General features: G+C 39.5%; 1 protein-coding gene across 3 annotated transcripts in view; it reads right to left on the minus strand.

Annotated features, from left to right (window-relative positions):
* Positions 1-25,289, minus strand: part of LOC105467532 (golgin A5) — a 46,072-nt gene that overhangs the window by 10,548 nt on the left and 10,235 nt on the right. For all 3 annotated transcript variants that reach the window (XM_011717184.2, XM_011717186.2, XM_011717183.2), the window contains exons 3-9: positions 22,897-23,124; positions 20,264-20,483; positions 19,407-19,530; positions 18,017-18,220; positions 13,321-13,491; positions 9,736-9,864; positions 4,887-4,985 (exon numbers count right to left, since the gene is read on the minus strand). In XM_011717184.2, coding sequence (XP_011715486.2) covers positions 4,887-4,985; positions 9,736-9,864; positions 13,321-13,491; positions 18,017-18,220; positions 19,407-19,530; positions 20,264-20,483; positions 22,897-23,124 — 1,175 coding nt within the window. The remainder of the gene's footprint in view (positions 1-4,886; positions 4,986-9,735; positions 9,865-13,320; positions 13,492-18,016; positions 18,221-19,406; positions 19,531-20,263; positions 20,484-22,896; positions 23,125-25,289) is intronic.

The following is a 25,289-nucleotide window of genomic DNA, read 5'->3' on the forward strand; positions in this document are numbered from 1 at the left end:
TACAAACAATAAACAAAATTAGCCAGGCGTGGTAGCTTACACTTGTAATCCCAGCCACTCAGGAAACTGAGGTTGAAGGATCACGTGAGCCCAGGAGGTGGAGGTTACAGTGAGCCAAAATCACATCACTGCATTCCAGCCTGGGTGACAGAGTGGGACCTTGTCTCAAATTAACTGGTCAGGTGCAGTGGCTCATGCCTGTAATCCCAGAACTTTGGGAGGATGAGGCAGGTGGATTGCTTGAGGCCAGGAGTTCGAGACCAACCTGGCCAACATGGCAAAACCCCATCTCTACCAAAAATACAAAAATTAGCCCGCTGTGGTGGCACACACCAGTAATCCCAGTTACTTGGGAGACTCAGGCACAAGAACTGCTTAAACCCAAGAGGCAGAGGTTGCAGTGAGCTGAGATCAGGCCACTGTACTCCAGTCTGGGCAACAGAATCAGGCTCTGTCTCGAGAAATAAAAATAAGAAAGTTAATTAATTTAATTAAATAATGAGACCTGAAAGTCAAAATTATACCTTGGGCTGCCAAATGGATACTGTATTAGCAGGTATGAAAACAACACTAATCTCCTTGTACTCTATTAGAGTTCTTGGGTGACCAGGAGTGTTGTCAATAAGCAGTAATATTTTAAAAGGAATCTTTCATTCTGAGCAGTAGGTCTCAACAGTGAGCTTAAAATACTCAATAAACCATGCTGTGAACAGATGTGCTGTCACCCAGGCTTTGTTGTTCCCTGTACAGAGCACAGGCAGCACAGATTGAGCATCATTCTTAAGAGTCTTAGGATTTGCAGAATTGTAAATGAGCACTGGCTTTAACTCAAAGTCACCAGCAGCAGGAGCCCCTAACAAGACAGTCAGCCTGTCCTCTGAAGCTTTGAATCCAGGCATTGATTTCTCCTCTCCAACTATGAAAGTCCTAGATAGCATTTTCTTCCAATAGAAGGCTGTTTCATCTACACTGAAAATCTATTGTTTAGTGCAGCCATTTTCATCAATGATCTTAGCTAGATCTCCCAGATAACTTCTTTATTGTACATTCAGAATAAATCTTAATTCACTCCAATGTGTGATTTTTTTTTTTTTGGCAATGTATTAAGATGCTGATCTCTTTTCAAATTGTATAACTTAATTCTATGGGAGAAAGGTTTTCCTCTCTTCTAATTTGATGAAAAACCTTTAAGATAAATCTTTCTATGGTTCTTTCTTTCCCAGATAACCAATTTCTCCATTAGCACTTGCTGCTTCACTTTGCATTTTTACATTTAGGAGATGGCTTCTTTCCTTATGCCTTATAAACCAAATCTCTGCTAGCTTCAAACTTCTCTTCTGCAGCTTCCTCACCTCTCTTAGCCTTCATAGAATTGAAGAAAGTTAGGGCCTTGCTCTGGATTAGGCTTTGGCTTAAAGGAACATTGTGGCTGGTTTGATCTATCCAGGCCACTCAAACTTTCTCCTTGTCAGCAATAAGGCTGTTTGGCTTTCTTATCATTCGTGTGTTCACTAGAGCAGCACTTTTAATTTCCTTCAAGAACTTTTCCTTTGCATTTAAAACTTGGCTAACTTGTGCAATAGGCCTAGTCTTTGGCCTATCTTGCCTTTTGACATACCTTCCTCACTAAGCTTAATCACTTCCAGCTTTTCACTTAATGTGAGAAACATGTGACTCTTCCTTTCACTTGAACACCTAGAGGCCATTGTAGATTTATTAATTGGCCTAATTTCAATATTGCTGTGTCTCAAAGACTAGAAAGGCCTGAGGACAGGGAAAGAGATGTGGGAATGGCCAGTTGATGGAGCTGTCAGAACACACACATTTATGGATTAAGTTCACTGTCTTATGTGGGTGCAATTTGTAGTGCCCCAAATACAATTATAATAGTTACATGAAAGGTCACTGATCACAGATCACCACAACAGATATAATAAAAAAAATCAGAAATATTGTGACAATTACCAAAATGTGACACAGACATGAAATGATCATATGCTGTTGGAAAAATGGTGTGGATAGACTTGCTTGATGCAGGGTTGCCATAAACTTTCAATTTGGTAAAAATGCAGTATTTGCAAACTGCAATAAAGAGAAATGCAATAAAACAAAGTGTGCTTTTTTCTTCTTTTTGGAAGGGTCTATTCAAGTCTTTTACCTATTTAAAAGAAATTGCTGTGTACCTTATTATTAAGAGTGCTTATCCTGGTTATAAATCCTTTATCAGATATATGTATATGTATAGAGAGAGTAAATATTATCTCCCAGTCTGTGGCTTACCTGTTTTCATTTTTATAATGATGTCTTTTGAAGAGAAGAAAATTTTAATTTTTATGAATAGCAATTTATCATTTTCTTCTACAGTTAGTGCTTTTTGTATCTTCTCTAAGAAATCTGTCAGCCTGAAAATTGCACGATTCTCCTATACTTTCTCCTAGACGCTTTATAGCTTAGAGCTTAGCATCATCTCAAATTAATTTTTGGTAACTTTACAAGTCTAATTAGGGGATAAAAATAAAGGTTCATGTTTTTCTCTGTATGTTTTCATCTACTCCCATGGAATATTTTCTTTTTTTTGAGATAGAGTCTGGCTCTGTCACCTAGACTGGAGTGTAGTGGCACAATGTTGGCTTACTGCAAACTCTGCCTTCTGGGTTCAAGTGATTCTCCTGTCTCAGCCTCCCAAGTAGCTGGGATTACAGGTCCGCACCACATGCCCAGTTAATTTTTTTGTATTTTCAGTAGAGACAGGGTTTTGCTATGTTGGCCTGGCTGGTCTTGAACTCCTGGCCTCAAGTGTTCTGCCCACCTTGGCCTCCCAAAGTGCTGGGATTACAGGCGCGAAAAATGAAAAAAATATTCAAACTGGCAACCTATTTTTTTTTCAACTTACATGCAGAAAGCCCAAAAGTAATATGATAAGCATAATTCTTTATTGTGCATTCAGAATAAATCTTAACTCACTCCAATGTGTGATTTTTTTTTTTTGACAATGTATTAAGATGCTGATCTCTTTTCAAATTGTACAAGTTAACTTAATTCTATGGGAGAAAGGTTTTTCTCTCTTCTAATTTGATGAAAAACCTTTAAGAGAAATCTTCCTATGGTTCGTTCTTTCTTTTTAAGAAACAAAGTCTCTCTCTGCTGCCCATGCTAGAGTACAGTGGGGTGATCACAGCTCACTGCAGCCTTGAACTCCTGGGCTCATGTGACCCTCATGTCTTAGCCTCCCAAGTAGCTGGGACTTACAGGTACATGCCACCATGTACCTAATTAAAAATATTTTTTAGAGATGAGGGTCTCACTATGTTGCCCAGGCTGATCTTGAACTCCTGACCTCAAGTGATCTCCCTGCCTCAGCCTCCCAAGCAGTTAGGACTACAGGCATAAGCCACGCTATGGTTAATTTTTTTTTTTTTTTTTTGAGACAGGGTCTCGCTCTGTCACTCAAGGTGGAGTGTAGTGGTGCACTGAGAGCTCACTGCAGCCTTGACGTCCCAGGCTCAAGTGATCCTCTCATATCAGCCTCTGAGTAGCTGGGACTACAGGTGTGTGCCACCACACCTACTTTTTTTATTTTTTGTAGCGACAAGGTCTCACTATATTGCTCAAACTGCTGAGCTTAAGCAGTCCTCCTGACTTGGTCTCCCAAAGTGCTGGGATTTCAAGCATGAACTACCTCACCTGGTAATTCTTGATTATTTTGTTAATTCTTGATTAACAAAAATGGTGCAATACTTCAGATACAGTAGGTACTCAATAAATATTTAGCAAATATAGAAATGTTTAAGGATTAAACCAGTTGGTAGTTTTTGCTCCTTCTTTTCTTTGACTTTCTGCTAGCACATCATGTTACCATTTATAAGTATTTCACAAAATAGGCAAGGGAAGAAGGGAATGCTCAAATCAGTGAGCTGTTCTCAACTCTTATAAAAAATAAGTCCTGGCTAACACGGTGAAACCCTGTCTCTACTAAAAATACAAAAAATTAGCCGGGCGTGGTGGCAGCGCCTGTAGTCCCAGCTACTCGGGAGGCTGAGACAGGAGAATGGTGTGAACCCGGGAGGCAGAGCTTGCAGTGAGCCGAGATCGCGCCACTGTGCTCCAGCCTGGGCGACACAGTCAGACTCCATCTCAAAAAAAAAAAAAAGAAAAAGAAAAATTAAGACAAAATATTTCAAAACATTTCAAATTATGGACTACTATCAAGTCTGGAAACTTAAAACACCAAAATTATTTGACTTTTCATAGTTCAAACTAAGCCATTAACTAAAAAATAAAGAATAAATCTTTATGTAAATTATTCAAATTATTATTAAGTCCATTAAATCAATCATCTAAACCTAAAGAAGGAAAGGACAACTACAATTACAGGGAACATGAATGCATGAGTCTATCAACTAATGATAAAGGCTTTGGTAAGTCTGGGTGGTAGGCACATGAGTGTCATTATTTTCTGTATGTTTTACATTTTCAGGGTTAAAAAAAGATCTTGGTGACTTTATGGAACACTGATTGACCATTAACAGAAATAAATAAATGATTTATCATTACATTTTTCTTAGGAAAATGAAATCACAATTATGAAACTGGCAATCAGTGTAACCACACTGAAGTCCAAAGGTCTGAAATTCCGGGGTAATTCTCATCTACTTGGTGACTCTGGCTACAACATACTTCCATAAGAAGCAAATCATAGAACAGAGCAAATGTAGACTCAAATGGCATTAGATGAAATTTTTATACCAGGTTGAAAAGAACTTACGCCACCACTGTTACAACAGAACTCAGGTGAAAACATGGGGAAAGGTTTTACTGTGTCTTTTTGTAAAAAATATAGTTTTTCCAGTGGCAACTTTTCACAAGTTGTGAATAGTGATTCATACCTGATTCCTGAGTTTTTGAATTTCTTCTTCTCGATCTTTAATTCTGCTTTGTAATGTGTTCTTGGTTCGATAAAGATCTTCTTCTATATAGTGGAACTCCTACAAAGTGAGGCACAAACAAAACAGAAGCGAAATAAGTGTACCCTATTCCATCCTCAGTACCTAAATCAGTGCCTGGCACATGGTAGACAATCGGTATGTGCTGAGCATATAACTCAGTATATAACTGAGTGTGTAACTGAGTGTATTATACAATGAGTATGTAACTGAGTGAATAACAGACTTGGATGGGTCTGATGAAAAGTTAGCACTTCAGTATGTATTGTAAACAAAGGCTTGTAATAAATAATTATTAACAGTGTAAATAATCAGAAAACAAAAAAAATGTTTATCTTGTAATGAGGAAGAATGGATAATCTCTTCAAGAATCTCAGGTATATAGTATTAATATGACAGTCACAAACTGGAAAAATATTCATAAAATGTATGATAAAGATCAACATACTGTTCATAAAATTGATTAAAAACACAAACCAGGAACATTTTAAAAATAGGGAAAGTATGTGATACAAAGAAAAACAATAATTCAGTAAGGTGGCAGAATATAAAATAATATATAAAAATCAATAGTTTTATATAAAGCAGTTAGAAGATATGAGAAAAAGGCCCCAATAAATAATAGTAACAAAAATAAATTTAACAACAGATGTGTAAAACACATATAAAGAATACTTTAAAACATTTTTAAAGAGTACAAAAAATACCGGAACATATAAAAAGTCGTACCATATTCTTAGGAACACAACATCATAAAGATGTCAATTCTCCTCTAATTAATTCATAAGTTTGACATCATCTCTACAAAAACAAAAGCTGTTATTATTATTATTTTTTTAACTACGTAAAGTTATTCCAGAATTCACATGGAAAACTGTAAGAAGGAAAAGCCAGGTTGGGCATGGGAGCTCACACCTGTAATTCTAGCACTTGGGGAAGCTGAAGTGGGTGAATTGCTTGAGCCCAGGAGTTCAAGACCAGCCTGAGCAACATAGTGAGACCTCATCTCTACAGAGTATAAAAAAATTAGCTGGGCTTGGTGGTGCGTGCCTGTAATCCCAGCTACTCAGGAGGTTGAAGTGGGAGGATTACCTGAGCCTGAGGAGGTTGAGGCTGCAGTGAGCTGTGACTGCACCACTGCACTCCAGCCTGGGTGACAGAGTGAGATCCTGGCTTTAAAAAAAAAAAAAAAGGAAAAAGAAAAGCCAGAATCTCTGAAAAGGAGAACAGGTCATAAAGACATTAAAACATATAAAATCTCAAAAATTAAAAGCAATGTGGTACTGATGCATAAACAGACAAACTGACTAATGGGAGAGAATAAAAGTCCAGAAGCAGATCTAGATACCTTGAGAATTTTAGGACATGATAAAGGTGACATCTCAAATCAATAAATATTTTAAAAAATGATACTAGGAAAACAGCCATATGGAAGAAAATTAGGTTGGATCTGTAGCTCACCTCACACATCAGAGTAAATTCCTAATAAATCAAAGATTTATATGCAAAAATGAAACCAAAAAAGTACTAGAAGAAAACTACAGGGGCAAATTTCTTCATAATTTCAGAAAGAGGAACACTGTGACTGAAAATCCAGAAGCCTTGGTAGAAAAGAATGATAAAGTTGACTACACAAAAATCAACTTCTGGCCAGGTGTGGTGGCTCACACCTGTAATCCCAGCACTTTGGGAGGCTGAGGCAGGTGGATCACTTGAGGTCAGGAGTTCAAGACCAGCCCTTGGCCAACATGGTGAAACCCCGTCTCTACTAAAAATACAAAAATTAGCCAGGCATAGTGGTGAATGTCTGTAATCCCTGCTACTCAGGAGGCTGAGGCAGGAGAATTGCTTGAACTCAGGAGGCGCAGGTTGCAGTGAGCTGAGATCGCGCCAGTGCACTCCGGCCTGGGTGACAGAGCGACACTCTGTCTCAAAAAAAAAAAAAAAAAAAATCAACTTATGCATGACAACAACACAAAATAAAAACCCTATGCAAACTAAAACACAAATGACAAGCTGGGAAAAATGATTTGCAATTCATATTACAGACAGAAGGATCATCCCCAAAAAGGCTAATACCTCTAAACTTATTAACAACTGCACTAATGCACTGTTTGTTTGTAGAATGGATCACTCAGAGTCAGCTCAGAATCTAACAGTAAAGTGCATGCCAATCCAAAAATGTGTCCAAATCACTGAAATACAATGTAGAACAGAGAAGAAGGAGTAACTGGAGTTACTAAGTACTTTCAAAAGCTTTATGCTTAACTGCTTAACCGTGAAGACAGTGAAGAGTAAAGCAGCAGTTCGGGAGCTGTCTGAACAAGTAAAGGTGATATGGCAGCACACTGCCAGAGACTCCATTAAACATTTAGCTCAAGTTGTTCATCTCACAAATGGAAAAAAATCAAGAGAGGTGAGAAAAGAGATTATGAGAAAGGTAACTAGGGTAGGAGAATCACACTTTACAAGGTTTGTCTGCTTTCTTTTAAGTTCTAGGCAAGTACGAAACTTAAGGTTGATATTACTTAAATTAATAAGAAGCACTAAAGGACTCTTCAATTGCAAGATTAAACACTTTCCATCTGGAACATCTGATTACTAAATAAATAGCCCATAGCTACATTAAGCTCCATTTTCTTCCACTTAACTCCCTCATTTTAAAAAGGCACTGGGAAGAGGTACAGTAAAAACCATCTACCACAATAAAATGAAAATTATCTCATTAAGCATCAAGAACATTAAATTGTTGCCTTTTAATATATAATAGTCCCTTGAATAAATTAAAATGCAATTTCTGAAAGGACAGCTGATGTTATAACTAAATTATCTAAAACTACCTATGACATACCCTGCAGGTTGTTACTTGGTGAGTTTTTCACCGAGTACTCAGGAAACAAATCTGAAGTACAACTTTCATAATAAAAAACATTTCTCTGAGAAGAGAACCAGTTTCAGAAGTAATAAATCCTAATGAAAAATGTCTTTAAAGAATTTAAATACAGAAAGATGGAAACATTAACAGTAAAGCACTGAGAATTATAAGAATAGTTTTCTTGTCTGTAAAATAAAGAGAAGAGTAGTGATTTACTTGTGAGTAGGAAATAATATGTACTAAATGCCTATAACAATGTTGTCACTTACTAAATTAGTGATGCTATTAACATTAGATATAGAACTTTATTCTGAAAATGTGGCTATGTTAAACTGTGTTAATATTGCAACTATTATATGAGTACATTAAAGTAAAATAATTTGGCTTGGGAGCATACAACTGCTACCTGAACAGTGAAATATAATTTTAAACATGATTTGTTAGAAGAGTCTGTATAAGACTTTTTTCTCAAGCAGAAAGAACAGTTAATATGGTACTAACATTGTGTCTGTATTTTTATTAAATAATATTTACTATTGTTCCTAGAAAGCACAAATGCAATAAACTATGAAAACCAACTGATGAATATAATATGTTTTGAAGTTTTCTATACTAGGAGATATAACAAAATACAGACAGGGTAACAGAAAGCATTCTGGGCTCAGAAACAGGAAACCTTGGTTCTATTCCATCTTTAATTAGTTGTACCAGGCAAGTGCCATCACCATTCTGTGCCTCCATTTCTCATCTGTTAAGAAACAAAAATCAAGGAGGATGGTGTAGGGAAAAGAAAGAGAGATCAGACTGTTACTGTGTCTGTGTAGAAAAGGAAGACATAAGAAACTCCATTTTGACCTGTACCCTGAACAATTGCTTTGCCCTGAGATGCAGCTAATCTGTAACTCTGCCCCAACCTTGAGCTCACAAAAACATGTGTTGTATGGAATCAAGGTTTAAGGGATCTAGGGCTGTGCAGGATGTGCCTTGTTAACAAAATGTTTATAGGCAGTATGCTTGGTAAAAGTCATCGCCATTCTCCATTCTTGATAAATCAGGGGCACGATGCACTGCGGAAAGCCACAGGGACCTCTGCCCTGGAAAGGTGGGTATTGCCCAAGGTTTCTCCCCATGTGATAGCCTGAGATATGGCCTCGTGGGATGGGAAAGACCTGAGCGTTCCCCAGACCGACACCCGTGAAAGGTCTGTGCTGAGGATGATTGGTAAAAGAGGAAAGCCTCTTGCAGTTGAGATAAGAGGAAGGCCTCTTTCTCCTGCCTGCCCCTGGGAACTGAATGTCTCGGTATAAAACCCAATTGTACATCTGTTCTATTCTGAGATAGGAGAAAAACCGCCCTGTGGCAGGAGGTGAGACATGTTGGCAGCAATGCTGCTCTGTTAGTCATTACTCCACTGATGTTTGGGTGAGAGAAGCATCAATCTGGCCTACATGCACATCCAGGCATAGTACCCTCCCTTGAACTTATTTGTGACACAGATTCCTTTTTTAACATGTTTTCTTGCTGACCTTCTCCCCACTATCACCCTCCTCTCCTACTGCATTCCTCTTGCTGCAATAGTGAAAATAGTAATCAATAAATACTGAGGGAACTCAGAGACTGGTGCCGGTGCAGGTCCTCTGCATGCTGAGCACTGGTCTCCTGGGCCCACTGTTCTTTCTCTATACTTTGTCTCTGTGTCTTCTTTCTTTTCTCAGTCTCTTGTCCCACCTGACGAGATATACCCACAGGTGTGGAGGGGCAGGCCACCCCTTCAGATGGGATGGGAAGGCAGGAAGAACTTGTGGGGTAACCCTGAGCCCATACTCTAAAAATTTCAGTAAGCTGTTTTCCTGGGAGGTCTCCTCATATGACTGCTAGAGGACAGAGTCTCAGTAGTCATCAATCTCAAATCCTGACCTGCTTCAGTCGCTCCAGTTCTGTCTCTAGTTCTTGTTTAGATGCTTTCTGCCCAGCTATTTGGTCGTGCAGATCCTGTAACTGTTCTCTTGCTGATTCTGCTTCATTAACTTGCTGTGCCTCCATATCCTAAAGAGAAAAAGCTTATATGTAAAATCAATAAATAACATTCAGTTCAACATTTATTGAGCAATTGTTTTTTTTTTTTTTAAGAATCGGAGTCTCATGGTCACCCAGGCTGGAGTGCAGTGGCACAATCATAGTTCATGGCAGCCTCAAACTCCTGGGCTCAAAGAGATCCTCCCACATCAGCCTCCTGAGTAGCAGGACTATAGGCACATGCCACCAGGCCTGGCTTAATTTTTTTTTTTTTTTTTTTTTTTTAGAGATGGGGTATCTCTTTATTGCGCGGGCTGGTTGCAAACTCCTGGCCTCAAACAATCCTCCCACAGCACTGGGATTACAGGTGTGAGCCACACAACGTGACTACCATGCAATTACTATGTGCTAGGCTCAGGAGGCACTGAGGAATAAAGGTGAGTGAGACATGGTTTCAGCCTATAGGCAGCATATAACCTGACACCTTCATTGTCTACTATGGCTAACGGCTAGCAGAATGCATGGGGCGCTGCAGCTGCTGCAGCACATAAGCCATGTGGTTTCAGGAGTATCAGCAGAGGCTCACTGGGAGGCTTATACCTTTACTCAAAAGCTAACGGTTTCAAAAAAAAATCAGAAACATAATACCACAAAGGACTTCACTGCATTAGTCCACTGAAATTGCAGGTTGTAATTAGTTTTGGCGTGCATCTGTGCCCCAGTGATCAACATATGATAAGAATATAACTTGTCTCGCATATCACCAGAAGTTGGCATATAATTTTCTTCTTCTAGCTTTATTTCTTTATTACTATTACTGGTTTTCACATGTTCCCGTGTTTCTTACTCTCATTTCTTTGAACTCACCTTCTGGATTTCCTGTCAAATCTCCTAGTAGCAAAAACATGGCTCTAGGGTTCTATATTTTCCCCAAATGGGTTAAGCATGAGTCCATTCATATGGCACAACAGGAGATGAAAATCAGCATCTTATTTTTGCTTTTTTATCTTTTGGTACATTCTTTTTCATATTCATCACCATAAACCTTGGAACTTCACATGCTGTTTGAAAGAACTAACAAGACGCCCAGATAATCACAGTGCAATCCTCTGAATTCACACAACTTTGCAGATTTAGAGGAAAAAGCAATAATGACAACGATTTTTCCCTACCTTTGAGTTTTCAGGGTTAGCAGAAGGCAGATTAATCTTTGTCATCAATTTGACTACATCGGGCAAACTCTTGAGAGGCAGGCACTATGCACAGTGGCCAAAAACACGTCCTGGAGTTAGACTAGGTTCTAATCATGGCCCTGCCACTTGACTAGTCTTGCAGCAAGTTACTTTCCTTCTCCACGCCTAAATTTCTTCAACTATAAAATGAGAATATCATTATCTCCCTCAAAAGGTTATGGTAAGGAATAAATGTAAGGATATATGTTAAGAGTTCTGTGCAGTATCTGGAACATATGTGCTCAGTAAGCAGCAGCTATTGTAATTATTTACAATTCTCCCATTTTGTTAGACCTAATAGTTATTATACACTGCATAAATTTTGAGAAGGGTAAGAAAATGGGTCAATGCCATTAATGATGCTGAGATACTAAATAAAACAAATATTTTTCATAATCTCACCAAAAAGAGGTGAACAGAGTAAGTTTAGCATCTACCCAATTTCTAAGTTTGTAGGACCGAATTCTTTGGAATTCAAATTCACAGATTTAAAAAAAAATCCTACTTTAATAACAATAAACCCAGAAATAATAGCAGCTATTATTTAACTGAGGGTCTATTACATGTCAGAAACAATGCTAGGCTCTTTATATATAATCCCTTATTGTCAAGAGAACCTTTGGTTTACTGCATTCTGTAGATGAGAAAATTAAAGCTCCGCAAGATGAAGTGCCTTGTGCAAGCAGCATCTGTTAAGTACCAAAGACGGACTCTATCCAGGTCTGTCTGCTATTCAAGTCTATGCTCTAGAGAAGGCATCCTATTCTCACAACTTTCATGCTTTCTTTTGTAGTTCACAAGTCTCACACTGTGCAGAGGTAATGCATGGATGAACAGTCTTTACAAGAAGTTCCTTTCTTTTCAGAAAAGGAAGCTCGTTATGCTACTTTATCTTCTCTCACCTTCAGAGACTCCTTCCTACAATATTGATGTCAAACACCCCCAAGTTTAAGCAAAATAAATGGCCCAACTTTACTTTTAGATTAAATACAGTAATTATACATAAACTATAAATTATAAGAGTAAGGATAAAACTGTAATTAGAAGACAATCCCTGAGCCCATACTAATATCAGAAAACATCTCAGCTTCACATAGAAGCTCAAATCTGATTTGCTTTTCATCACTAGAATGTAAGCTCTATAATTACGAAGATTCTGTTCTAACTCCAAACCTAGGCACATGGCAGGCACTTGGTAACTATTTGTTGAATGAATGAATCTATTTTTTATCCCCATAACTTTATGGTCAACTTATGGACTAGAAACCTGGTCGGGCACGGTGGCTCACGTCTCTAATCTCAGCACTTTGGGAGGCCGAGGTGGGCGGATCACTTGAGGTCAGGAGTTAAAGACCAGGTTGCCAACATGTAGATACCCCATCTCTACTAAGAATATAAAAATTAGCCGGGTATGGTGGCACATGCCTGTAATCCCAGCTACTCAGGAGGCTGAGGCAGGAGAATCCCTGGAACCTGGGAGTTAGAATAGAGGTTGCAGTGAGCTGAGATCACGCCACTGCACTCCAGCCTGGGCAACAGAGCAAGATTCCATCTCAAGAAAGAAAGAAGACAAGAAAGACAGACAGACAGACAGACAGAAAGAAAGAAAGAAAGAGAAAGAAAGAAAGAGACCTACTGCTTTACCCCAGCATGGGCTGCAACAGCCCTGCAATCCCAGCACTCTGGGAGGCTGAGGAGGGAGGATCACTTGAGGCCAGGAGTTTGGGACCAGCTTGTACAACATAGGGATACCCTGTCTCTACAAAATACAAAAATTAGCTGGGCGTGATGGCGTGTGCCTGTAGTTCCAGCTACTCGGGAGCCTGAGGCGAGAAGACTGCTTGAGCCCACGAGTTTGAGGCTGCAGTGAGATACAATCACACCACTCCAGGGTGGGAGACAGAGCATCCTAGCTAACACGGTGAAACCCCATCTCTACTAAAAATACAAAAAATTAGCCGGGTGTGGTGGCAGGCATCTGTAGTCCCAGCTACTCGGGAGGCTGAGGCAGAAGAATGGCGTGAACCTGGGAGGCGGAGCTTGCAGTGAACTGAGATTGTGCCCCTGCACTCCAGCCTGGGCGACAGAGCGAGATTCCCTCTCAAAAACAAACAAACAAACAAACAAACAAAAAACAAAGAAACCTATCGCTTTAGTAATGCTGCTTCCCCAGAATACAGAATCTATCACGTCTCAAACTGTTAACACCTGAGGGTATATGGTGTCTGCTAAGCTGAACCACCATGAATCTTACCTGTAATTCGGATCTGAGCTGATGTATCTGACCCATTAGCTTCTGTATTTCCTCCCTCTGCATCTCTTTCTCATGCCGAAGTTCTTCCAGCTCCATGCTATTGGCAGTGCTGCTATCTAGGCCTTCAAAACCAGAGCCTTCCTTCAAGCTGTTAATCAATTTTTCCTTAGACTGTTATAAAAAAAGAAATACGTTTAAGCAAAGCAGAGATTAGTCTGTATATTGAATATCATCTACTATACAGAAAATAACTCACTAAAAAAAATTCCATTATCTCCATCAAAGAAAGTCCACAGATTTTCTTAAATCCCTAAGGATAAAAAACACAACAGAACCTTGCTGTATGATGTCCTTGGACTTTAGCCTCACAATCATGGTAAAGTTGAAAACTTGTTACGAATATGTTATGAATAAGATTTTTTTTTTCCAGCTGGGTGTGGTGGCTCATGCCTGTAATCCCAGCACTTTGGGAGGCTGAGGCGGGTGGATCACGAGGTCAGGAGATCGAGACCATCCTGGCTAATACGGTGAAATCCCCTCTACTAAAAATATAAAAGAATTAGCCGGGCATGGTGGTGGGCTCCTGTAGTCCCAGCTACTTGGGAGGCTGAGGCAAGAGAATGGCGTGAACCCAGGAGGCGGAGCTTGTAGTGAGCCAAGATCGCACCACTGCACTCCAGCCTGGGCGAGGGAGCGAGACTCCATCTCAAAATAAAATAAGAGATTAAAAACAAATTATTTATTTATTTGAGACATGGTCTTGCTATGTTGCCCAGGCTGGTCCTGAACTCCTGGCCTCCAGGAATTCTCCTGCCTCAGCCTCCCAAAGTGCTGGGATTGCAGGAGTGAGCCACCACACCTGGCCAAATAAGACTTTTCTCACATTTTCTTCTCACGCTTTTTATTTTCCATCACATTCTACTCAACAAGTATTTATTTGGCATGGTGCTGTGTTCTGTGCAATATGCAATAAAGATAATGTCTCTCTATAGATAGTACTCTCTGCCTTACAACCTAAAAGAGACGTTACAAGTATCCAGCAGAAGGCAATCAACACAAGTAGAAGGAGAGAGAGGGATATGGTCGGATTACTTGCAGAGTTCTGAGAGGAAAAACCACTTCTGGGTAAGAGGAGGCTTTAACTCTAAAAGAGCATAAATGTTGGCCTTAAAATATGGGTAGAAAAGTGCAGAGAAAAACAGACAGCAAAGCATAAAAATGCAAAAGCACAGAAAGTCTGTAAGAAAATATTGTGAGATGCAGCTCAGACAGTATTTTAGGACAAATTTGGAGAGGTTCCAGATCTCAGGCTAAAATGTTTTAATATTATTTGGCAGGCTAAAACAAATTACCAAAAAGTAGAGAGAGGAGTGACATGACTAGAGATGTATTTTAAGAGGCTAACCTGGTGGTGCTATGAAGAAGGTGCTCACAAACGATGGTCTGTGGGCCTGTTTTTGTACAGCCTGAAAGCTAAATTTTTTTTTTACATTTTAAAAGGGTCATAAAAAATAAAAACAAAGAATATGTGATGGGAGACTACAGGTAGCCCACATAGCCTACAATATTTACTATTTGACCCTCTCAACGTTTTCTGACCCCTGAGACAAAAAATGAGTTTGAAGAAGAGATTTGACATGCAAAGACCAGTTTACAAAGTCCTAATTCTAGTCTAGGAACAATAAGGACCAGCAGCTTTCATGTTAAATTAAAATATTTTAAAGTCATTCTCCTCCATCAAAAATAATTTTTCCGTTTCTGGGTGGCAGGATTATGGGTTATTTCCATTTCCTTCTTCAAACTTTTTTTGTGTTCTTCAAATTTTCTATAATAAACACGATCATTTATAACATTTTAAGATCTTTTTAACAAAAAACCAGAAACCTCCCAACCTCATTCCCCCATCTAGCTACTGTCCTAGTGTCCACGGTCAAGCACCCTGCCTCTGTGTCTTCAGCTCCCAGTCCACCCCGGAACTCTCTGTTGAGAGGTCCCCAGGGACCTCCTTGTTGCCAAGTCCAGGAACTCTGCTCGGTATTCGTCACATCAGAGCCGCCTGCCGTGGTTGGTGATCATGCCCCACTTGAAACTCTCCCCCTGCTTGGCTTCATTGGATGGCATCAGTCTCCTCCTGGTTCTCTCCAATCTCTGACCGCTCATCTTCTCAGTATTTTTCTTTTGCAGGCTATCTCCCTTTGCCCAGTCTGTAAATGCTGATGTTTAAGACTGTGTCTTTAGACCTCAGCCTTTCTCCCCATTAGGTTACACATCACTCTTGGCTAATCTTACCTACTCTCCCAACTTACTTCTAATTACCTTTCTAACATTGTCACCTCAATGCTGCATCAATTTTGCATACTTACCATAATTTGTCATACTCTCCTTTAACCCTAACCTGCTCTTTCCTGTTTCCCGTTTTATTAACACAAGGAAATGTCATTCATACACTCAAACCAAAAACCTGGAGTCATCCTAGATTCCATTTGTCTTTTTCCCCATCCTTCCAATTAAATCTCCACATATCAAATACTCTATCGCCCACATATCTATTAGCTGTCCCTGGCCTGCCATCCTCACTGCCACAAACTTTGATAAGGTCCGCATTATTTCTTATGCTCACCTCTTCACCATCTACATGCCACTGATGTCACCATGCCACCCCTTATCACTTTCATGTTTTCAATAATTTACCAAGTACCAGGCACAGTGCTGGGGATACAACGATGAACATGACAGAGGCCCAGATCGCCCCTAACCTCTTCATCAGGCTGCCACAGTTCTCACACTCAAACCTGACCATGGCTTCTGCCTGTCGTTGAGCTTTATGAGTCTTTTGCCTCTCTTCTCTGAAGACATTATGTTCTAGCAGTATGGAACTAGTTGCAGTCCCTTAAATATGCCATGTTCTCTCTGGCTCCCTTGCTCTGGCACAGGTTGTTCTCTCGGAAATCTCTTCCCTATCGTGAGTCTTCCTATTCATCTTTCAAGTTTCTCTTTATACCACATCTCCTCAGTGCACTGATCTTTGACAGCCCCAGGAAAGTTTTAATGGATTCTTCTCTCAAGCTTCCACCATACTGCATCAATAACTTTATTACATCAATTATCTCAGTTTCTTTCCACTAAAATGAATGTTTTCTTAAAGGAAGAGGACACATCTTTTGAGCTTTGTATCCTCTGTGCCTATTGAGTAGTTAGGTGCTCAATAAGTAACTTTTCAATGAATTAACAAATTAGGGTGATACAAAAAAGTACTTAGGAAGAAGGGTTTGGGGAGCAGATGAATATGATACTTCATAGAAGCAGCATTAGAAAAAGGTATTCATAGCCATTAGGAGTTTGACACTAAAGGAAAAAGGTAAAGTCAAAAATGACCCTGAGGTTTCAAGCTTTACTGCCACATGGCAGTAACGTTGACCAAAAGAGGGAAATGAGGGAGAAGCTGGTCTGGGAGCTGAACACCCCATGCCTGCAAAGCAGGCAGCTGGACAACGAGGTCAGGAGGTCAGGCTTGGAAACATGCTTGAAGTCATATGCAGGCGGCTATTAGAGGCAGAGTGAGCATACGGCAATGCAAGGTAAGAAAGGACGATGAAAGAGGGTTCAGGCAGAGTTTAGGAGGACTCTTACTCTTCGGAGATTGGGAAGAGGGCCTGAGAAAGACAGAAACAGCTGAAGAGGATAAAAAGAGAGCCAAGGAGATGTGAACAGCATAGAAGGCAGGAGTTCCAAGAAAGTGGGAGGGTTAACAGAGCCAAATGATCTACCAAAATACAAGGTATGGAAACTAAGAAAAGGACAGAGAGTATTTATTTAGGTCATCAAATACTTTTGAGAAGAAATTTCAGACATGTAGTAGGAAAAGAAGGAGATAAGAGTTAACAAGTTCTACAGAAATGAAGACAGGATGCATACAACAATTCTGGTAACTATGACGTTGAAAGAAAGGAAGACAGGGAAATAGTGCAAAGTGGTCACAAAGCTAAAAGAGACTGTTTTTCTTGTAGGCAGGAGTCCGAGATCTAGTCTTCATTTTTCCACTAAGTAATCATGTGCTCTTAAGTAAGCTGAGCCAGAAGGCGGCAGCCGTAGAGAGGCACACACAGGAAGGAAGGGCATAGATTTACGGGGAAAGGGCTTACACATGAGATGGGAGATGGAATCAATGCACAGGCAGAAAAATGATCCTAGAAAAAAATGAAAGGACATGTTTTCCCTCTGAAATGAGGGGCAAAGGAAAGAACTCAAAAACGACATTAGATGACTGCAGTCTTTCTTAATAAAGTAGAGGGTAAGGTCACCTTAGATCTGAAGGAGGGGAAAAAAAGCTGGGTGAGGCAATTCTGAGAACTGGATGAGTCCTAGAGCAGTTGCTGCAAAAATTCAATAGGAGATCAACAAGGAAGAATGAACAGCTGCTCAACAACAAGCATTAATATCATCACAGTGAGTAAGGTGACAGGTTGAAGACCTGAACTAGGCAGTGGCAAAAGGAATTTTTTTTTTAAAAGAAGTGGTAGGAACAAGAGACACCGCATCCTTTTAATAAAATTTCTAAAGTAGAGTAAGGCACCTAAAGCTAGCCAATCAGCCGAACACGAACAAAGCACCTCACACAGTATCTACACAGAGTCTCAAAGTGTCTTTCAGTTAACTCGCACATCTTAACATCCAAAAGTGTACATTTCATGCTTACTTGGAGTATTCTAGTAGCTTTTTGCTTGTAGTCAATTAATTCCTGCTTAGAGGACTCCAAGTTCAACTTATATAGCTTGACTTGCTGCTGCAGTTCATCAACCCTCTTCTTCTCATCTGAATATTTTCTTTCTGCCAGTGTAATTGCTTCTGCTAAATTCTGACGTTCCATTTCCACTTTATTAAGGCGTGCAGCAAACTCATTCTGTGGCAAATTTTTATATCATAATTATGATGTCATTTAGCTTTGAAACATATTTTACAACCATCCATTCGGATATCTTATGGGATTTATTAGCTCAGCCAAACAACATAATAGGGATGGGGAAAAAATTCTTAATTTGTTAGGAGCTAAAGTACAGGAAATCTAAGGTTGTGGCTCCCAAACATGGCAATGCATTAAAATCAACTAGGAAGTTTGTTAAAAATACAGCCATCCAAGGCTTTCCCAAGCTTACTAAACTGGAATTTTCAAGATGCGCCTGGGAATCTGTTTTTTTTTAAGAAATTTCTCAGGTGAAACTGGTCACTTGGATACTAGGTCTGGTCTGATATTAGCTGATCAACTGCTTCCAATTTAATAAGTAAATAAATAAGTGTAAATTACACTATATTTTAAAGAACCAGTATTCAAAAAATAACATAAAATATCTCATCAATAACTTTTAATATTGACTACATGTTGAAATGATTAATACTTTGAATATACTGTGTTAAATACATCATTAAAATTAAGAAACACACACTACCTGATACTTACTTTCAGGACTAAACTACTTTCACCTGTTGAAAAGCTAGCCCAGACCAGTGGTTTGCAACTCTGACCGCTCATTAGATACACCTGTGAATCTTGTAAAACCAAAGCACCAATACCTAGGCCCTACCTCATACAATGGAATGTGACTGCATATGGAGATCAGGCAGCATAAAGTATCACACAGGTGATTCCCATGTGTAGACAGGGCTGGGACTGAACTAGATGCAAAAATTCATCTAAGAGTGAAACTCTTTACATATTACATACAATTTTCTCCTGAAATAAAGGAGCCAGATTAATCTGGAATCAGAAAAAGCTTAAATTAATAAAAAAACAAATACAACCCCCCCAACCATTAGCATTTAATCAAATAATGACAATGACTGTTGCAAAAAATAAGTAAAAGATGTATATCTCTAATGCACATTAACTATTTTAATTGTTTCTCAACACATAAAATTAAATTTAGCAAGGATCAAGCTAAATTTTCAAATATGTGATTTTTGTCACAGAAACAGAATTTTCTGAAATGCATTGCAGAATTGCATTAAAGAGTTAACGTGCTATGAAACAGCATAAAGTCATTTTTCCCGTGTCCAAGTAACAATAGGAATCTGTTGTCTCCCATTCTAACCTGCATCTGTTTATAGCTCTCCTGCTCTCTCTTCAGAGTGGCATCGGCTTCATGCAGTCTCTCCTGCAGAGTCTGCAGAGCTTGATTCTGCAGGCTATTACCTTCACTCTGATCCTGTATTATTCTAAAGGAAAATGCATCATGTGAAATAACTCATGTCCACAGTGTACCAGTGATAAGGCAGAGTAACTTTTAGAGCATCAGCTTGTCAGTCAAGCACAAAAAAAGATAATTTGACTGAAATATTTTTAGATAAATCTTTCCTGTCTAATGGAATATAATCTATGTTTTTAGGCATCCAAATATAAGCACACACCATATAATGAAAGATTAATGACACTACAAATTCTTTTAAATTCAGAATTTGCTAACAATGCATCTCAGGGTTCAAACAACGAATACATTTTATGTTGTTGTTGAGGCGGAGTTTCACTCTTGTTGCCCAGCCTGGAGTGCAATGGCACAATCTCGGCTCACTGCAACCTCCGCCTCCTGGGTTCAAGTGATTCTCCTGCCTCAGCCTCCTGAGTAGCTGGGATTACAGGCATGCGCCACCACCCCCGGCTAATTTTTTTTTGTATTTTTAGTAGAAAGGGGGTTTCTCCATGTTGGTCAGGCTGGTCTTGAACTCCCAATCTCAGGTGATCCACCTGCCGCAGCCTCCCAAAGTGCTGGGATTACAGGCTTGAGCCACCACACCCAGCCAATGAATCCATTTTAAACATACACATTTCTAACACTACCAAAAGAAATATTCCCTCTTGTAAATTTCCAAGAAAGCTAAATTTGATAAGAGGATACACTACAATGTTTACCATTACTTGCTCATTTTTATCATTATTCATAGAATCACCTACCGTGATTTTTCACTCTGTAAGGCTTCTAATGCTTCTGTGCGAGTACTCAGTAGCTGGTCAGCTTCCTGGAGTCTCACTTTCAGTACAGCCAGCTGGGAATCCTTTGCAGCCACAGCTTCAGTCAGGTCATCTACTTGGGCTCGGAGTTCTCGAGTCATTCGGTCACTCTTTGAATGGTCAGCATTCCACTTTTCAACTCTTGCTCTTGCTCTGTTTAATTCTATAAAAAATTTTAAATTTCTCTATACTAGCAAAATCAAACACATTTTTCTCAGAGCACATACAGTTTCTACTTTGAGTGCCTTTAGTACTTTCCTTATTGACAAAATTAGGAGCTTACACGTATCTTCCATTTTCTATGCCCCAGTGGGTCATCCACTTTTCAAGGGCAATATTCACGGCTAGATTATAGGTAACAGATTAGAAAAGGGCATGAAGCTAGCTGCTCTTCTACAATGCTGTTTGTATATCATTAAGCATCTGGGAGCCAAAACTAGTATTAATACATAGCAGAGTATATTTTGTAAAGTTCTGCTAGTGACAGGGGAAGGAATGCAAATCCAAATCAAAGGTATACCCTAGTAAGAACAAAACAAAACCTAAAGATCAACACAGAGGGGAAGGAATGCAAATCCAAATCAAAGGTACACCCCAGTAAGAAGAAAACAAACAAAACAAAACCTAAACACAGAAAAGAATCTATTTCTTTCAATTACTGTTGCAAAAAGATGTTATTCTTTTGACTTAGGAAATCAATGCAAAAAGAGCAAAGTAGTGCTCTATTTCAGAATACACTGGCATTTCCATACCCTCATATACCATATGTAATTGCAGTTAGCCACCAAAACATTTTTTAGAATACTGAATCAAACTTTATAGGGTGTCAAAGCTTTTTTTCTTTCAGTGAGACAGACCTTTTTAAAGAAACAAAAAACAAAAAACAAAAACATGAGACAGAGCCTCACTCTGTTGCCCCAGCTGGAGTGCAGTGGCATGATCATGGCCCATGACTCACTGCAACCTCCAACTCCTGGGCTCAAGCGATCCTCCCAACTCAGTCTCCAAAGTAGCTTAGACTACAGGTACACATCACCACACTCAGCTAATTTAAAACAAAAAAAAATTTTGTTTTTTGTAGCCCAGGGGTCTCACTCTGTTGCCCATGCTGTTACTGAACTCCTGTCCTAAGCAATTTTCCAATCTCAGCCTTACAAAGTGCTATTACAAGCGTGAGTCACTGTGCCTGGCCAAACAGCTCTATTTCTATGTCTAAATTAGTCTGCGTAAACTGAAACTTTATTTCTAAAGTCAGCCTGACCAGTGATTATTTATTTATTTATTTTTGTTGTTGAGACAGAGTCTTGCTCCGTAGCCCAGGCTGGAATGCAGTGGCGCGATCTCGGTTCACTGCAACCTCCGCCTCCTGGATCCCGAGTCCCGGTTCAAGCAATTCTCCTCCCTCAGCCTCCCGAGTAGCTGGGATTACAGGCATGTGCCACCATGTCCAGTTAATTTGTTTTGTATTTTTAGTAGAGACGGGGTTTCACCATGTTGGCCAGACTGGTCTTGAACTCCTGACCTTGTGATCCACCTGCCTCGGCCTCCCAAAGTGCTGGGATTACAGGCATAAGTCACCACGCCTGGCCTAGTGAGTCTTAAACTATCTTCCCATTCCTCTCTTCTGGGCTCTATTCAAGGCTTGGCAAAACTTTTCCCACCAACCCCTCACTCCTTTCTAGTTAGCCCCAGGAACCAAAGCAGCAATTTTGTCCTATTTTCTTCTCAGCCACACTTACAATAACATTCACACCTTCCTCAGTGACTACCTCAGTAATGAGATTATTTCCTTTTTAATTACCTATTTCTGAGGAACTTGAGGTTTCCTACTCCAGGGCCATCTCACTGCACAATTCCCAAGGGCACTGAACTGAATTCCATGTACTTTTATGTGCCCTAGAGCAGCAATACTGCAACCCTATTATTAGTGTCTACTACTTTGTTTAATGGAACAGCTTCCCTTGAAAGTTCAGAATAAAGAAATGAACTAGACTACTACTCTCAGTTCTTCAATTTCATGGTTCTTAAAAGGATGACCAAAGAAGTGAATACTCTTATGTTTTGGGTTGGTGGGAGGATAACTGGTCCCACTTCCAAATCTAGGCACTATTGTTCTATGAAACTATCATTTTACGAGTCTCATCAAATCTCTCACAGTTTAAATGTAAATATTTCTAACAGTTCAAAGTTTTTATTATTATTTTATTTTTATTTATTTATTTATTTATTTTTGAGACGAAGTCTCACTCTGCTGCCCAGGCTAGAGTGCAGCAGCGTGATCTCAGCTCACTGCAACCTCCACCTCCCTGGTTCAAGTAATTCCCCTGTCTCAGCCTCCTGAGTGGCTGGGATTATAGGCGCCTGCTACCACGCCCAACTAATTTTTTTGTATTTTTAGTAGAGACAGGGTTTCACCATGTTGGCCAAACTAGTCTTGAACTCCTGACCTTAGGCAATCCGCCTACCTCGGCCTCCCAAAGTGCTGGGATTACAGGCACGAGCCACTGCGTCTGGCCTTAATTTTATTTTTAAAAGTTAAATTCCTAATCCTGAACAATTTTTAAGTAAGCCTCTACCTTCTTGAGTCTGTTTGGATCTTTGAAGTAACGAGGCCATTTCTTGATTTAAAGACTGAACTTCATTCCTCAGCAGCTGATTCTCCAGTCGAAGGTTAGACAGTTCATGTGATTTGCTATCATCATTAGGTGTTGGAGTGTGGTCAGGGCAGGCAGCATCTGATGATGCATTTTCCTTTGAAGATTCCTCTTGGTCTTCACGGCTAGAATCTGAGTTACTGGCAGCTTCTGTAAAAAAAGAATACATTTTTGTTACACTGGCGTGTTCATCACATATGTGTTAATAACTTGCTTTGGTAGGATGCTCAAGTTGACTTTTAGGACTTGGTAGGATGCTCAAGTTTAGCTATAGCTAAAACACCATAAAAAGTAAACAAATTCTCAGTTAGGCGCGGTGGTTCATGCCTGTGATCCCAGCACTTTGGGAGGCCGAGGCAGGCAGATCACCTGAGGTTAGGAGTTTGAGACCAGCCTGGCCAACACGGTGAAACCCCATCTCTACCAAAAACACAAAAATTAGCCAGGCATGGTGGTGTGCACCTGTAGTGACAGCTACTCAGGAGGCTGAGGCAGGAGAATCACTTGAGCCTGGGAGGCCGAAAGTGTTGCAGTGGGCCAAGATTACACCACTGCACTCCAGCCTGGGCGACAGAGCGAGACTCCATCTCAAAAAAAAAAAAAAAAAAAGTAAACAAATTTTCAATAGTCTTCCCTCTGATGAAATTTCATTCTCATAAATGGGTCATATGGACCTCTAAGGATCCTCAAGTCTGGATACACTGAATGAACGGCAACATAGAGTACAACACCGTTCTGGGGAGAACATCAGAGATCATTTGAGTGGTTGGGTTCAGGTAAAATGGGTTTGGATTTCCTTTTGTCTCCAAATGTTTTCGGAAAAAAAAACAGGAGAAGTCTCAAACACTGAAAAATTGGGAAGGCACAATATAGCAGCTGCAGGTTTCAAGGCAAGAAGAGTAATAACAGGTCACTGCAAATTTTTTTTTTAAATCAAACTGGAATCTAAAATGTCTTACCCAAAGAGATGGGAGACTCATGAATTCAGATTAATCTTGTTTTTCTTACTAAATATAATGCAAGTATACTTTTAAATTACTCTAAAAATTTTGTGATGAAAATGAACTATGTATCTAAATAATAAAACTGACTAAAACAATCAATATATGGGTAAAAGACGATACTGTATAAGGTTATATAAACAAATATCAATAATCAAATGAAAAAGTTCTAAACATCTTTAGTCATCAAGGAAATGCAAATTAAAATTATAATGAGAACCAACAGACATCCCCTAGAATGGCTAAAATTAAAAACACCAAATGTTGGTGACACTGCAGAGCAACTAGACCTGTCACTGCTGGTGGGACTATAAAATGGTACAATCATTGTGGAAAAAGGTTTTACAATTTCTTATGAAATAAAACATGCAGCTACTGTTTCACCCAGCAATTCCACTCCTAGGTATTTATACAAGACAAATGAAAACATTTGCCCACAAAAAAGCAAGTACAAAAATGTTTATAGCAGTTTTATTCACAATAATCCAAAACTGGAAACAAATCCAATGTCCATAAAAGAGAAGAGATAATCTGTGGGACAACCATAGAATAGAATACTACATAACAATAAAACAGAATAAAAAAAGAACGGTAACATGGATGAATCTCACTAATAGTTCAGTAAAAGAAGCCAGATCAGAAAGTATCTATACTATATGATTCAATTCACATGAAGTTTTAGAACAAGCAAAACTAAGGAGAGAAAAGTCAGAGCACAGGGTGCTTTCAGGGATGGGGTGGGGAGATTACCTGGAAAGGAACATGAGGAACTTTCTGGGGCAAAGGAAATCTATATCACAGTAAAGGTGTGGGTTACACAGGTATTGCCATTCGTCATATAGCTAAGATTTGTGTGCATCTTAATATATGAACATTTTACCTCAAAGAAAAAATAACCACAAAAAGCTAATAATCACGTGGGGTAGGAAATGGGTACCTAAGGCATGACTTAAAAACGGGAGTGTTGGCTAGGCACGGTGGCTCATGCCTGTAATCCCAGCACTTTGGGAAGCCAAGGTGGGTGGATCACAAGGTCAGGAGTTTGAGACCAGCCTGGCCAACATAGTGAAACCCTGTTTCTACTAAAAATACAAAAAGTTAGCTGGGCATGGTGGCAGGTGCCTGTAATCTCAGCTACTTGGGAGGCTGAGGCAGGAGAATCGCTTGAACCTGGGAGGTGGAGGTTGCAGTGAGCCGAGATTGTGTCACTGCACTCCAGCCTGGGCGAAAGGCGAGACTCTGTCTCCAAAAAAAAAGAAATAAATTATTACATTTTTAAGGTGATAATGATGTGAACATTTGCTTTTAAAGTAT

This window comes from Macaca nemestrina, chromosome 7, assembly GCF_043159975.1.
Source record: "Macaca nemestrina isolate mMacNem1 chromosome 7, mMacNem.hap1, whole genome shotgun sequence".
Lineage (NCBI taxonomy): Eukaryota > Metazoa > Chordata > Mammalia > Primates > Cercopithecidae > Macaca > Macaca nemestrina.